Consider the following 13269-nt stretch of genomic DNA (forward strand, 5'->3'; position numbering starts at 1 on the left):
CTCGGTATGCTTCGTTCAGTTACGTATTGCTGGTATTGCTTCCTTAAATTTATAGGGCGTATCAAAAGTTTGCTGATCTTTTTTAAGGATATATTCTATATAAAAACTTCGTTATCTCAAATGCAACACCCTGTATTTCTTAAAATAAGTCGAAGCAGATTTAAATGCTCTTTCAAACTATATTAGGGTTTCTATACCCATCTGGCTCAGATTTTGAGTAAAAAGCGATTTTTAAATAATGCAATCAAGATGGCTGGTGTCGCCATGGCAATTTTCTAGTGACCGATAGCACAGATTATACAGATTATAATCTTTGTTTTTTCTTTATTGTTTTCGTGGTTCCAATTTTCGGAATCGGGCACTATTTAGGTGACTAGTTTGCGCACATAGCACGCCCACTTATGGCCTCTAAAATTGTGCACAGCGCCTGACCGGCACAGTTATTAGAGAGATATCGGAAAACCGATTAGCGTCATCCAGTATTTACGCGTACCTTATGGTTACGATATACGCGAGTCAATTTTTAACGCAACACCCGCTAATAACGTTACCGCCTGACGTAATTTTCGGATCAATTACACCAAGCGCTCTTTTTCAATAACCTCTGATAACGTTTAAAAATTGCTTAATGGGCATGTGCGGGTATTTGACAACCGGAGCCGACCGGCGATATCTTATTTTAGGTTATGCTTGAATTGTTTTGAATTATTGCTTTAGTTTTTTATTAGGTAATTTGATATTTAAGTAGCTGGGATTAGTTTTAATTAAATAAATATATTTAAAATATGAGTTCCACCTCTTCCAATACTAAAGAACCTATAAAGATGCTTAGGTTTACAGCAGATGACGACTTAGCCCTTCTAAGAGAATTTGTTGCTAACTACTAAATCCACTGGCAGACGTTGAACAATATAGCACTGGAAATAAGCACTTTAGCCTTTAGTTTTAAAATACCTAGTAAACAAAACACTTTCAAAGTTTTTAAATTCCAAGTTAGGTTAAGTTTAAATAACGGACGCGACGCGATCAGAATTCTTTCCGATCCGATAACTATAAATGAGGGTTAACACCACCTCACGTAAAGGAAATAACACCTGGCCTTATTAACGTCCATGACGCTATTCGGTTTAGCGATATCTCTCTATTACGCTGTTTATTGTTATTTTACGGGAGTTTCTTTTTGCGCACAGGATGTTTGACTCGTTTGCACATCGTCATAAAAACAACGTTCGTACCACGAATTAGGGACAAGATTTTTATCTGTATATAGGATACCTAATCTGTGCCGATAGTAACTATTTTCAAATTCGACATTAGTTTATAGACATTATTATTTATAATAGTTTACTTAAATTTACCTACAATAGTTTAATAAGTAAGTATTCATTATTTTATCAAGAAAAATAAAGCAGTATCTGCTGGCGGAACGAATACATATGTTACAAGTGATTTTATTTTGTGAGGAAATTTGCTTCTTGGCATCAAGGGCTTATGCTCAAAGATATTCAAATAGGAATCTTCCTGATAAGCGTTCTTTTGAAAAAGTACTTATCCTATTTCGCAGAGCTGGTAGTATGGTTTATAAAAAAAACTATTAGGCAGAAACCTGTCGTTGGAAGCGAAGAAAATGAATTTGCCGTAATTGGCTCTTTTATATAAAATCCATATATCTACAAATCTACAATCATCGTAAAATAAATAAAAGAACTATTTCTTCGTTTTTCTTGATAGAATAATAAATACATATTAATAAATATTATTTACTAAACTATTGTAGGTAAATTAAATAAAAGTAAACTGGTATAAATTTAAATAAGTCCATAAACTAATTTCAATTTTGAAAATAGCTACTGTCACTAGAAACTTGCAATGACGACACTAGCCCTCTTTGTTGCCATTTTATTGAAAATTTTTTCTCTTTATTCAAAATCTCAGCTAGATAGGTATCGGAAACCCTAATATAATTTGAAAGAGCATTTGAATCTGCTTCGATTTATGTAAAAAAATACAGGGTGTTGTAGTTGAAATAACGAAGTTTTTATATAAATAAATTCTTAAAATAGATCAGCAATTTTTAATAGCCCTGTATAAATTTAAGAAAGCAATAACATTTTTCTGTAAAGTTTATTTCTCTACCTTTAAACTCAGCACAAGAATTAATTCTGAAAAGTAATGTACAGGGTGTTAAAAACCTATTCTATTGTAGCATGCAAATTTAAATATCTTTAAATATCTCAAAAACCAAAGATTTTAAACATATTTAACCTTTATAATAAATACCTTTTTTGGGCACACCCTGTATATTTCAAAATAATTTTAAATTGTGCACATTGTCTCTCCACATACACCCATAAAATATTTTGTTTCTACATCCTTCCGTTTTCGTATAATTCACCGAGGCGAATGAGGTGCGGCACCCTGTATGTTTGTCAATTTTAAATTAAGATTCATCTCATAAATCCATGACAATCTGGCAGTGCTGTCACCATCGCCTGTCACTCAAAGTTGATCACGTGCATCGGAAATTGTTTTGTGATTACCATAGTTATTTATAACTCATGTCCAAATATTTGGATATCTATGACAGGTAGTAAACAAACTCAAAAAAGAGTTCTAAAAATCAAATATTGTCGAAAATCATTTTACATTAGATATTTCTTTGATTCAAGCCACTCTGCTAATGTTTTAAAAACGTGAAAAAAAATAAAAAAAATCGCATTAAATAAATTACCATTCTACATGCCGAACAACAACATGCGAAACAAACGAAAATCGAAAACCAAAAATCAAAATCAAGCCATCTGTCATGCTATCGGGGCAAACCTGCGGCTTGTGCTCGACCACGTGCTGCGTCGACTTCACGAAAACTGCTGCTTGTGCGCAGCTCTTCACGTTCGCCCCTCCGGAAATCGTAAATGCTCTCCTCGAACCTCTTCACATGGTCCTCCACGTGGTAAATGACCGGATCGGGATGATAATTAGGAAGCGACTCGATATCCCGAATCGCAGCGTTCCTTTCCAAGGAATCTTTCGCGAAAACGTGACCCTGAGACCGTTCCAAAGAACCGAACTTCGGGGAAGAGCTTTTCGGTTTGCGTTCTAATGAACCTAACTTCGGACTAAACATACCGGTTTTCTCTAGGTTAGTGTGAGAGTTATACACGCCTTGCGCGTTCCTTTCGAGAGAGTTAAGTTTAGGAGAGGTAGTGGCCTCGGCGTGCCGGCGTTCCAACGAACCCATCTTAGAAGCGGAACCGTCTGTACTAGTACGCGAAGGCGTGCGTTCCAAAGTTCCCGAACCGACGACGGCTGATTTCGGGGGTTCGTCCGGAACCTCCGGATCGAGTTTTTGCAGGTTCTGCATGGGGATGGGGCAGGTTTTGAGGACGGGTTCGGGAATGTCATCTTTTTTATCGAAATCTACCGCTACCGTATTAAATACCGAGGCTGGTACTGTATACATTGCCGGGGTGACGCCTCTGGTCTCGTTCTCCTTCATCAGGTGCGCCAGCACTTCGGGGTTCTGCGCCACAATGTAGGTCTGGGGGACGGGATTGGACATGTCGAGGGAGGCCAGCGACGACGAGTCCAAAGCTGGAAAAAAAATATTTTTGAAGATAACAAATTATTCAGCATGTTCAAGAAGCTTTCAAAAAAACTTTGAAGAAAAAGATTCAGGAAGGAGCATCTCAAAAAACTTTGCACAGTAGAAGATTAATATGGCTGACTTAAATTCGGGTTTATCAGTGCCATTTTGATTTTATTTAATGTGTAAAAATATAATGTAAAGTAGACTCAATAATTAGTTGGTTTTATGTTGTTAATAAATGTTATTAGTAATTAAAATTGCTAAAAATATACATTTCTAATAAAAATAGATATGTTATAATAATTACATATTTAATAACACAAATATCAGATACGCTACTGAAACACGTCAAATTGAAGTATCCTAATTATTTTTGACAACTAGTAAATGAATGCGAGAATGCAAGAAAAAATATAATATATCTCCATAAATATTGTAACGTTTTTCGTCGGTTCCGTGTGGACAGAAAGTCACAATTTATTAAAACACAATTTATTTACCAATAATTAAAAAAAACAATAACGATTAAAAAAAAACTTAAAGAACTATTTATAAGTTATTTACAATTTATCTAACTATTTATCTAAAAGGAATTTATTTTGAATTAGCGCGGCGAATGTAACTGTACGCGTCGACCGGTTGTTTTTCTGTCCTCCTCAGGCCTCAGGCGTCTGCTTATATATGAGTGCAACAGACAATCCAGATTTGTCTCGACAATTCTTATTCGTTCTAGAACGTCGGCGTCGCTGGGCGTATGAGTCATAGGCGAGTGGCCAGGCCTAAAGCTTGATTTTCATGCATCCGTTGTCCGACGATACGATATTAATTTTATTGGTTGAATTTAAAGGCTTCGATTGATTAGAAACGGTTAACCAATCAAAGCCTTTAAATTCAACCAATAAAATTAATATCCAATCATCGTATCGTCGGATAACGGATGCATGAAAATCAAGCTTAAGGCCGAGTTCACACGGTACGGGTCCGCAACAATATCAACACTAACCATCTTTGAATAAGAAGACTAAGGAAGGAGCATAATGCTATCCATGTATTCATGCATGGTGCGGAAAAGCCACCGTAAAGCTCTCTAGGTGTGGGATCCTTGACAGTTAATTTTGACGATTCATTTGACACATTTGAATTTGATTTGAAATTTTGAGGATTTGTCAGTCTTACGGAGCTTATTTTATGTTATTTATTATTTATTCTACTACTGATAGTTGTATAAAGGTAGTAAATCTAGATCGAAATTGTGGCAGAACTTAAATTAACAGTGACACTATCGCGATTTATCGAAAAAGACTCTAAAATAGTTGGTTGTGTAGCGTGCGGTAGATCTCGGCAAAAATTAAGTGAAATAATGGAACAACTTTTCGCTAGTAAGTGACTATATAATATACATACGTGTAGTAAACCGATCATTTATGAAATTCACTTAAATTAACTAAATTATATATTTTTTTTTGCATTTTAGCTTTTATTTATTACTTGTCAAAGATTAGATGTCAAAGAATTTAGATACGTTAATTTGACTTACCTGCTTCAGTAGCGTATCGGATGTTTGTGTTAATAAATACTTATTATAACTTATCTATTTTTATTAGAATTATATATTTTATAACAATTTTAATAACTACCAACATTTATTCACAACGTAAAATAAAACAACAAATTATTGAGTCTACCCTTATCGTCTAATCCTACATCATAGTTTTAGATTTTTTGAATAAAATTAGAACGACACTGATAAACCGGAATTTAAGTCGGCCATATTTGAGGCCCATCGCGGTGTACCTAAGATTTTTGATATGCTCCTTCCTTAGTCTTCTTATTCAAAGCTAACCATAAATAATCTATACAGGGTGAGTCTTAAATAAACGTATATATTTTAGGGCTAGTATATTTCGACCCCAGACGATTGAGTTTTTTTCACAAATTTCTTTTTGTTTGAAAATTTGGAGTTTTTTGAAAAAAAATTTGGATTTTTTAAAAAAATTTAGTTAAAATAACATGGCAACATAGGTAGTAGATTAAATTTACAAGAAAGAAAATCCAGAAAAAATCCAGTGGTTAATACTTAATTAACTCAATACTCAAAATACTAGTAATTCAAAATTTTAGCAAAAAACTGCACAGAGATTTCTTAAGCGGCATAATTAAACACTAAGAAGCAATTTTCGGAAATTTATAGCTTGAGGGGGTGAAATTCCCTATAAAAGCTTTTTAAAATCTATCCTAGAAAATTAATCCTATCCTTTTAAAATCTATCCTGCAATTTTGGGAAGACATACGCGAACAGATATTTGAGTAGGATTAGGCTAAGCTTTTTCAGATTAAAATTATAAAAGGGGGAGCCTTAATTTTTATTGTATTTACAATAAAAATGACTTCAAGTAATTTTTATAGTTTATTCTCCAATTTTGTTTATTTCTCAATACATAACAACTAACAACACCATAACAACAAACTACCCATAATTCTATGCTTCCAGGAAGGAGTTGTCAACCTAGTTTTTGGCGCTATATTTAAATAATTCTTACAAAATAAACTCTTTGTTCATTTTTTAAGTTTAGAGTAAGATGACTATGCCTGTTTGCCTGTTTTTTGCAAGTTCCAATCCTAGATCATATATACTTACGTGGATAAATCAACGCCATAAGTTTAGCATTAAAAAATATGTCTCCAACATCACGACATGCCATTTTCAAACCTTTTTTATTGCACTCATAAAACGTTCAACAGGTTTGTCTTTCTTGAGGACCTTACTTTGGCCCGTGCGCATTAAAGTTGCACGTATTTCTAAAATAATCACAATTTTATACGGTTTAGAAAGTACAAATTATACATTTACTACGTTTTCATGAGTATTGAAATTGATTTGAATCCAATACCAATTCTCCGTTTTCATGAGAAATTTTTAAATCGATTTGAATTCGTTTTGAGATTTGACGTTTCATCTGTTTGTCAATCAGCTAATAGCATGTCAATTTTTAATTGTCATGCTATTAGCTGATGGTTGTTTCGTTTACATATTTTTATTTTGTTTTGGATTTAAAATAAATTTAAATGAATTTCAACTATAGCATGCTGAGCAAACTTGTTTTATACACTGTAAGTTTTAGTACGAAAGAAAATACAGAAAACGGACATGCTTTGCGCATGTCTCAATCTGATCCTAGTACTATTTTCGACATCTCGATCTCGATCCGATCCCAGAAAGAGGCGAATCGACCTTGAGACTCAAAACGATTTTAAATACCTGTTTTCATGGAGATTTCAATACCAAAACTGTTTTCAAAACGATTTCAAAAACCACATGCATACTTTCTGGTTAAATGTATTTTAAGTTCCTGGCTAAATGTATTTTTATATAATTTAATTTTTCTGACAGTAAACATTCAATTTATTGTTCAAATATAAACATTTTACAAATTAAATTTTTAAAATTAATACATATTCAAATTTGGCGTGTGGACGATAGGTCCTTGACAAGGATAGATAGAGTAGAAAGACCGCGTGTGCAGCAAAAAAAGAAGATAAATGGAAGTCGTTGATATGTTTTGACAGTTTCCATAGTTATTTACTTATCCACGTAAGTATATGTATATGATCTAGGGTTCCAATCATAAACAAATGTATAAAACATTCGAATTTTATGCGGACGATGTAGCGGAAAAATCTAGTTCTGTATATATGATAACTACCTTGCATCGGGTGTCTGGTAGGTTTAGGAGGCGGACATGACTCATCCATAGGACCCCACGACATTGCCGCCACCCTCCTAGTCTCGCGCCGTAACGTATCCTGCTGCGCCTGGTTTTCCTCTAGCAGTATTTCCTGGAGGATTTCCTTAATATCCTTGAAACTGGGCCTCTTTGCTAGGCTCGTACGCCCAGCACTGGGACATGAGGGAATAGAGACGGGGAGGACACTTGTCCGGCAGGGGTAGACGCTCGCCGTTGTCGATTTTTCCGATGACGTCGTTGTTCTTGACGCCTTGGAAGGGTTTCACGCCGAGCATCAGGATTTCCCACATACATACTCCTGAAAATAATATGTATATTTGATATCAATTAAACTTTTAGTTACGCAATCGAGGACTCGATTTTTAAATTCATTCGAATTCAAACATATTCGGACATATTCGGCGCCGAACTGACTAAGTGGAATTTAAATTTCCCGATAGGGATTCGGGTGATAGCTCTGCTGTAAAAATATCAAATTGCCACATTCATTTATTTATTTCCTGACATTGTCATTCGTTTTGACACTTTAATTTTGTATTACGAGCATAAATAAATGAAACAAGTTTAGATTGGAAAGCCCGTCAAAATTTTGGATCGCGACTGTTGTACGTGATCTGGCGCTGCTATAGCGGTTGGTAGGAACAACCGCAAACAAAAACAGAAATAATTTTCTCTTCCATATCTATTGCCAAAGTCAGAATCTTCAAAAATTATAAAATCTTTCAAAATCTAAACCGCTCTCATTGAAAAAATTCCGAAAAGTGTTTATAGCGTCCATTTTCAAAGTAATTATTGCTATCTTGTGAGTTTAATTTAAGTTTTATTTAGCACCAAATAGTGTTTACCAATCTAAACTTGTTTCATTTATCTATGTCTTTTTGTTTGTGGCCCTAAAATATAATGTAACTCTTTTATTTTTTCCATCATTAAAGTACCTATTATATTTATATTTACTCCATTTACAAAACTCTGGGTGTATTACGTTGGTCTTGTTTTATTATAATAAACGATGTTCATATGCATGAGTTCGAGACCGGGTCATGGCAAAACTTTTTTATTTTATTTTCGTTTATATTCTGATAGTAAAGTATTAAATATTTGTTTTTTTTAATCATCAGAATTATTTAATACTTTACTATAAACGAAAATAAAATAAAAAAGTTTTTGCCCTGACCTAGTCTCGAACTCTGACTCCTTGCTTGATAGGCGGACCTCTGCGCGTTGAGCTATGGAGACTCGGTCGGTTTATATTCAATACTAGAATTTAAAGGACTAATAAAAATATAGGATCTTCTTTCAATGCGCAGTAGGGAACGCAACGTTTACCGGCAACCAGACGGGCCGCATGGTGTTCCAGAGAGCATAGTAAACGATATATTAAAGAGCCAGCTTTTTTAAAATACTTGTTTTCCCGACGTTGCTACCTCTCGTACTATTATAGTGTGTATAACTATTTGAAATTCCCCAAATCAAACCGGAATTACTTACCAAACATCCACACGTCACTCGCCGTAGTAAACCTCCTAAAATTAATACTCTCCGGACTCATCCACTTAATAGGTAACTTTCCTTTCGAGGCCTTATAGTAACTTTGGTCTTCCCCCATCCACCTCGACAGCCCGAAATCGGCCAATTTAACGCACTTATCCGAACTAACGAGCACATTCCTGGCCGCGATGTCTCTGTGAACGTATTTCTTCGATTCCAGATAGCTGAGCGCGGTGGACAGTTGGTAGGCGTAGGTGAGAAGCGCGGATAGGTCCAGGCGGTGCTTGTTGTTCTGGAGGTAGGCTCGAAGCTCGCCCAATTTGGCTAGTTCCATGACGATCCAGACGGGCGTCTCGGAACAGAAGCCTATCAGTTTGATGATGTGGGGGTGGTCGAAACGTTGCATTATGACTGTAAAGAAAATGTGACCGATAAAAATTATATATATTAATAAACATATAAAACAAGTAAAGTAATCGCAAAACAATTTCCGATGCACGTGATCAACTTTGAGTGTCAAGCTATGGCGACAGCGCTGCCAGATTGTGATGGATTTATGAGATGAATCTTAATGTAAAATTAGGAAACAATTTATTTTTAAAATATTTTTACATTTTATTTTTAATTTAATAATTAATATTTTAGTAATTAATTAATTTGATTTTTATAACTTATTTCACTTATTACATATTGGCAAAAACTAATTCATTATGAAGATTATTCTAAGCGTTATTATGGGTTATTTACTTATAGATGTAACTTACAACACCACAAATGGTAATAAGAAGTAACAGGGACCATTAACCATGATTCTTGGTTTTCGTATACTTTCTACAATATTTGCAGCTGCGCTAAATGCTGTGATGTACTTTTTTACCGTAAGGCAGTCATGCATTAATCTTTAACTTGTATATAGATTTTGTTAAGTCGTGTGTGCACTACTGCTCTCCAATAGAAGAAAAAAAGTCAGGATGAAAGGAAGACTTGAAGGATAACATAAGGACCCCTTAATATTACCATTATTAACATGAAAGGTTAAATTTAGATTTTAATTGGATTTTAGATGCGAAAATACAATATTAGAAATGCTGTTAATTTTGTCAACCCTGTAGTTCTCAAAAGGTTAGACCTATGAAAAAAATGCGTTTAACCAATTTTGTAGAGAATTTTCTGAGCTTCAATTTTCTATATAAGGTATTTTTTCGTAGGTTTCATATTTTCCGAGATATAAGCTAAAAAGTCATGAAAGTGACATTTAACCCCTCCCCCCTCACCTGGAGCTGATCAACTATCTTCGGGGACTTTTAACACATATCAGCCCAAATCTAGAGGAATCATTTAAAACCATTTTCAAAACTGTGGGATTTTTTCCACCGATTTGTCTAATTTGACTGGGCTATTTACAGTTGAAAGAGCCATATGAGATAATACCGGAGTATCTGCAAAAAAATGTTGGAATACCCTAAATACAAAAAATGTATTTTTGGGTGTTCGATTTAAAAAGAAACGAAGAAAAATGCTTTTATAAAAATTTGGCGTAGTACATTGAACACCCTGTATGCTTTAAGATTACGATATTTATAGCAAAGTAAGTCTAAACCATCTAAAGTAAATACCTAATATAGTTTTGATTTCAGGACAGTTCTTGTATTTGTAATATTTTTTTTTAAGAATGGTTGAAAAAAAATATATTTTTTATTTATTAATTAATATCTCTGAAACTATCGAAAAATATTTAAACATTTTTTAAGATAATGTAAAATGGTCTGAAAGGAAGCCAAAAATGCAATAATATGCAGGGGGTTCCATTTAAAAAAATCTTCCCAATTCACTACTATTATTTTGAGCCACCCTGTAGATGGTTAAAATATTTTCCTGAAATACACCATAGTACATACTTACTTTAGGTTTGCATTTAAACAAGATTCCCAAGTTTTTTATTCTAGGGGCTACAGATGTCAGACGCACCTTTGCCGAACCCTGTATGTTCATAGTTCTTATAGTTTAGACATGCAAATATGCGTCTTTGAAACACCCTGTACATTATAATAATTTTTGAAGTGGAGCTTTAAAAATTCATATTTTTACATAGTTGAGCCATAATACTCCCAATCGAATATAGTTCTTTAAAAATTATAACAATCGTTTTTAACTACCTGGAATAATAAAACATAAAAATACATACATGAAAGTATAAATATTTCAAATTGCTGTAAACTCCTAGCTTGTACACACCTACCATATTTGCAATGCCATTTATAATTGTATTTAAAAATAAATTACTACGTCAATAACAATGTGCCTTATTTGGCAAAATATGTACAAATAAACTATTGTGCATGTAATTTCAACTTCCCGTTGTCACGTAAGCTTTCCTATTACAAAATAACCTTCGATTCTAAAATACGAGAGCCTATCGACCAGCGACATCTTAATTCGCCATACAGAAGTATTAATGGGCAATAAAAAACAATTAAACATCTATAGAAAAGCGCACGATTTTTGAATAGGTTCTTTGAATTTATGACAAATCAAAATTTAATGATACCATATCTGGGGTGTATTGTGGGCGCGACGATCATTGTAGTGCTTACAATTGTATTAACATGTTGTTCATTCTAAATTAATAATTATTTCTAAATAAAGAATAATAGATATAAGATACAATTATATGATTTTCAATTCCTATTGTCATTGCTATTGTCTACTATATTGACTATCTATTATAATAATTATAAATATAAAAGCTCAAAGGGTTTTTTGTCCTATCCATCCCGCGGCTACCGCTTCTCCAATTTTGATGATTCTTTTTTTAAATGAAAGGTACATATATTTTTGATATCTCCTTCCTTAATCTTTTTATACAAAGATTAGAACAAATGATCCCCGGTGGCGTAGAAGTACAGGCTCTCGTCTACCAATCTCAAGGTTGTGGGTTCGAATCCTACACCCGGCATTTCATCAGCCGACTATTTTTATTAAAATAAAAATAGTTTGGGTACCTAGGTCGACTCGGCCTTAAATGAGTACTTGGGCTTCACAATCCTGAGGTAATAATAGACGGTTGAAGCGTAGTGCTAGCCACATTACCTTCCTTGTATACCGAACGGCTCTAGCATGACAAGCTGTACCTTGCTACCCTCAAGACGTTGATCGCTATATACGGGAGCTATTATTATTATAGAACAAATATTCTTTTAAATGACATTAGTTTGTTAGCTAGACAAAGCCAATTTCGGAAATTCATCCTCTTAGAGAGTAAAATTATCGAAAAGTTCGTTGTATGAAAATTCCTTCCTATCTGGTCTAGAAGTATGAAATTCTGCCGAAAGGAACCTTAAGGGAAGAACACTTAGAAGAGATTCATAAAATTCACCAACAAAATGAATTTGACAGATTTAATTCCAGTTTACGGTAAATTCTACCGTAAGTTATTTAGTTACTGCACTGTTCAAGTCACCATTAAATGATGTAGATTACCACAAGCAAAATTATATTTATGTCGCTAATAACTCAATAAACTATTTTATACACATGTAATAAAAAATATTGAGTAACATTGAAACTCGATGAACAATCATTTCAATCTTGACCTTTCTTCAGAACAGTGAAATTATTTTTATAACAGTAACGCACTATTTTCTAGTAGGTGTAAAATTAATACATAGTCGTTGTTTTTATAGTTCTTTGTTTACTGTTGATTATGTTATGTAATACAAACTGTTCACTGCTCTTTTATGTTTCTTCTCATTTAATTAGAAACCGGATTGAATAATCGAAATTTTCTTTGTTGTTATTTATTTTTAAAATAATTTCAGCTGAAAAAATCTATTTACAATTTTGTAAATATTTAAGTCAATTCTCTAGTTCAGTCAAGTGACCACTAGTTATCAAGCCGACAACTTCGTCACAGATCGTTTATAACCAGCCTGCAAACTTAGGATCGTTTGCATTGAAATATGTGTACCTCATATTAACTTTATTGATTAACTTAATTATGATTCACATTTTCCTATTAACATGGTAAATGAGTTGTTAACTTGATTATTGGTAATCGAGTTTCGCCCAAGGTATGGTTTGGTTGAACTGTGTTCCTGTCTTTACCATATTACTGTGAGAATATTATTTGTATAATGTTTTGTATTATCTTTTGTTTGTTTGTTTGTGTACCTTGTTTGTTTACTTTGTTTGTTTAGTTTACCTTTGTCTACAAATTGAAAAAATTTTTGACAATAAGGGCATTTATTTATTTATTTATTAGTATAATAGGATATGATTTACTTTTTCTCTTCCGATGAAGTCTCTTTAAAAGTAAGTTACTTGGACAATTGCGCAGATGTTTATATCCAAAAGATCCAAACTCCAACCGTGGAAGGGTGTGTACCCTCGGAGCAAGAACTGTTGTCAGGAGGATGGGAAATACCCTGTCCTCTCTACAACAGGGGT

At 33.7% G+C, this 13269-nt stretch overlaps 1 protein-coding gene across 1 annotated transcript in view; it reads right to left on the reverse strand.

Moving 5' to 3' along the window:
* Positions 1-3442: 3442 nt before the first annotated feature.
* LOC115877444 (focal adhesion kinase 1-like) overlaps positions 3443-13269 on the reverse strand; it is a gene marked incomplete at its 3' end in the record, with an annotated part of 65298 nt that continues 55471 nt past the window's right edge. Inside the window, 4 exon segments of the mRNA XM_030893599.1 lie at positions 3443-3594; positions 7294-7465; positions 7467-7633; positions 8824-9234. Coding sequence (XP_030749459.1) covers positions 3443-3594; positions 7294-7465; positions 7467-7633; positions 8824-9234 — 902 coding nt within the window.

This window comes from Sitophilus oryzae, unplaced genomic scaffold, assembly GCF_002938485.1.
Source record: "Sitophilus oryzae breed Bouriz unplaced genomic scaffold, Soryzae_2.0 scaffold_1492_pilon_pilon, whole genome shotgun sequence".
Taxonomy (NCBI): domain Eukaryota; kingdom Metazoa; phylum Arthropoda; class Insecta; order Coleoptera; family Curculionidae; genus Sitophilus; species Sitophilus oryzae.